Here is a 1,617-nt window from a genome sequence, read left to right on the forward strand (position 1 = left end):
GAACCATGAATAGCAAATGAAATTAAGGATTAACCAGATATAGATATGGTAATATCTGACCAAATTGCCTTCAATTTACAGTTAACCATAAAAGATAAAGAAGAAAATGTATACTCATTAAAGGAAAAATGAAAACTACCAAAAGGATATTACAATCCTATTCACAGATGCATCCAAATCAACAGGACACTCAATTTCATAAATGAAATACTATTGATATAAAACCCTTAATAATTCAAAACACAGTGATAATGGATGGCTTCAAATCTACTTCTCTTGTACTTTCTGCTCACAAGTCATCTGCCCATAACTCAAATATAACTCAACATCCTCATTGAAAACATTCCTTTAAAAAATGAGTATGTAGCTTTCCTTGCTGCCCCAGGACGGGTTCTTACCGCGTTGTTCTTGGTTACCGACGTAACTTAAAGGGAAATTTACACAATGTCTGGAGTCCTTGATGTCCTGCAGATGAAGGAGGAGGATGTCTTCAAATTCCTCTCTGCAGGAACCCACTTAGGTGGCACCAACCTCGACTTTCAGATGGAGCAGTTCATCTACAAAAGGAAAAGCGATGGCATCTACATCACCAATCTGAAGAGGACCTGGGAGAAGCTGTTGCCTGCAGCTCGGGCTATTGTGGCCATCGAGAACCCTGCTGATGTCAGCGTCATCTCCTCCAGGAACACTGGGCAGCGAGCTGTGCTTAAGTTTGATGCCGCCACTGGAGCCACTCTAATTGCTGGCCGTTTCACCCCAGGGACCTTCACTAACCAGATCCAGGCAGCCTTCAGGGAGCCACGGCTTCTAGTGGTGACGGATCCCAGGACTGACCACCAGCCCCTCACAGAGGCATCTTACGTAAACCTGCTCACCATGGCCCTGCGTAACACAGACTCACCTCTGCGCTACGTGGACATCGCCATCTCGTGCAACAACAAGGGAGCTCACTCAGTGGGCCTGATGTGGTGGATGCTGGCCCGGGAAGTACTCCGCATGCGTGGCACTATCTTCGGTGAGCACCCATGGGAGGTTATGCCTGATCATTACTTCTACAGAGATCCAGAGGAGATTGAGAAGGAAGAACAGGCTTCTGCTGCTGAGAAGGCCATGACCAACGAGGAATTTCAGGGCGAATGGACTGCACCAGCTCCTGGGTTCACTGCTGCTCAGCCAGAGGTGGCTGACTGGTCTGAGGGTGTGCAGGTGCCCTCGGTGCCCATCCAGCAGTTTCCTACTGAAGAATGGAGTGCCCAGCCAGCCACTGAGGATTGGTCAGCAGCTCCCACAGTGCAGGCCACCGAGTGGATTGGAGCCACCACTGAGTGGTCCTGAGCTCCTCTGCAGACACCTGAGCAAAGGAAAAAAAGGTGGAAGAAAAAATAAAGTTCTTACAAGCTATAAAAAAAAATGAGTATGGATAGTTTTGCCTTTATAGCACTTGGAATTCAGGGAGTTTATACTAGTCAGTGCATGGGACACTATTTGTTCAGTAATATAAGTATCATTCTTTAAGTGGAAGATCACAGTGATCTTGGTAAATATATAAAAATAGTCACAATTTGTCTAAATATAGAAGGCCAGAAATTGTATCCTATAATGAATAATATTTACTTA

General features: G+C 45.4%; 1 protein-coding gene across 1 annotated transcript; it reads left to right on the plus strand.

Moving 5' to 3' along the window:
* The first annotated feature begins 444 nt into the window (after positions 1–444).
* LOC130871937 (40S ribosomal protein SA-like) lies at positions 445–1,335 on the plus strand. Its single transcript, XM_057765657.1, has one exon. The coding sequence runs from the start codon at positions 445–447 to the stop codon at positions 1,333–1,335; it is 891 nt and encodes a 296-aa protein (XP_057621640.1).
* The last annotated feature ends 282 nt before the right edge of the window (positions 1,336–1,617 follow it).

This window comes from Chionomys nivalis, chromosome 3, assembly GCF_950005125.1.
Source record: "Chionomys nivalis chromosome 3, mChiNiv1.1, whole genome shotgun sequence".
NCBI classification, from domain to species: Eukaryota; Metazoa; Chordata; class Mammalia; order Rodentia; family Cricetidae; genus Chionomys; species Chionomys nivalis.

Coding starts and splice junctions, on each gene's coding strand:
- LOC130871937 (XM_057765657.1), top strand. CDS start 445: ATGTCTGGAGTCCTTGATGTCCTGCAGATGAAGGAGGAGGATGTCTTC.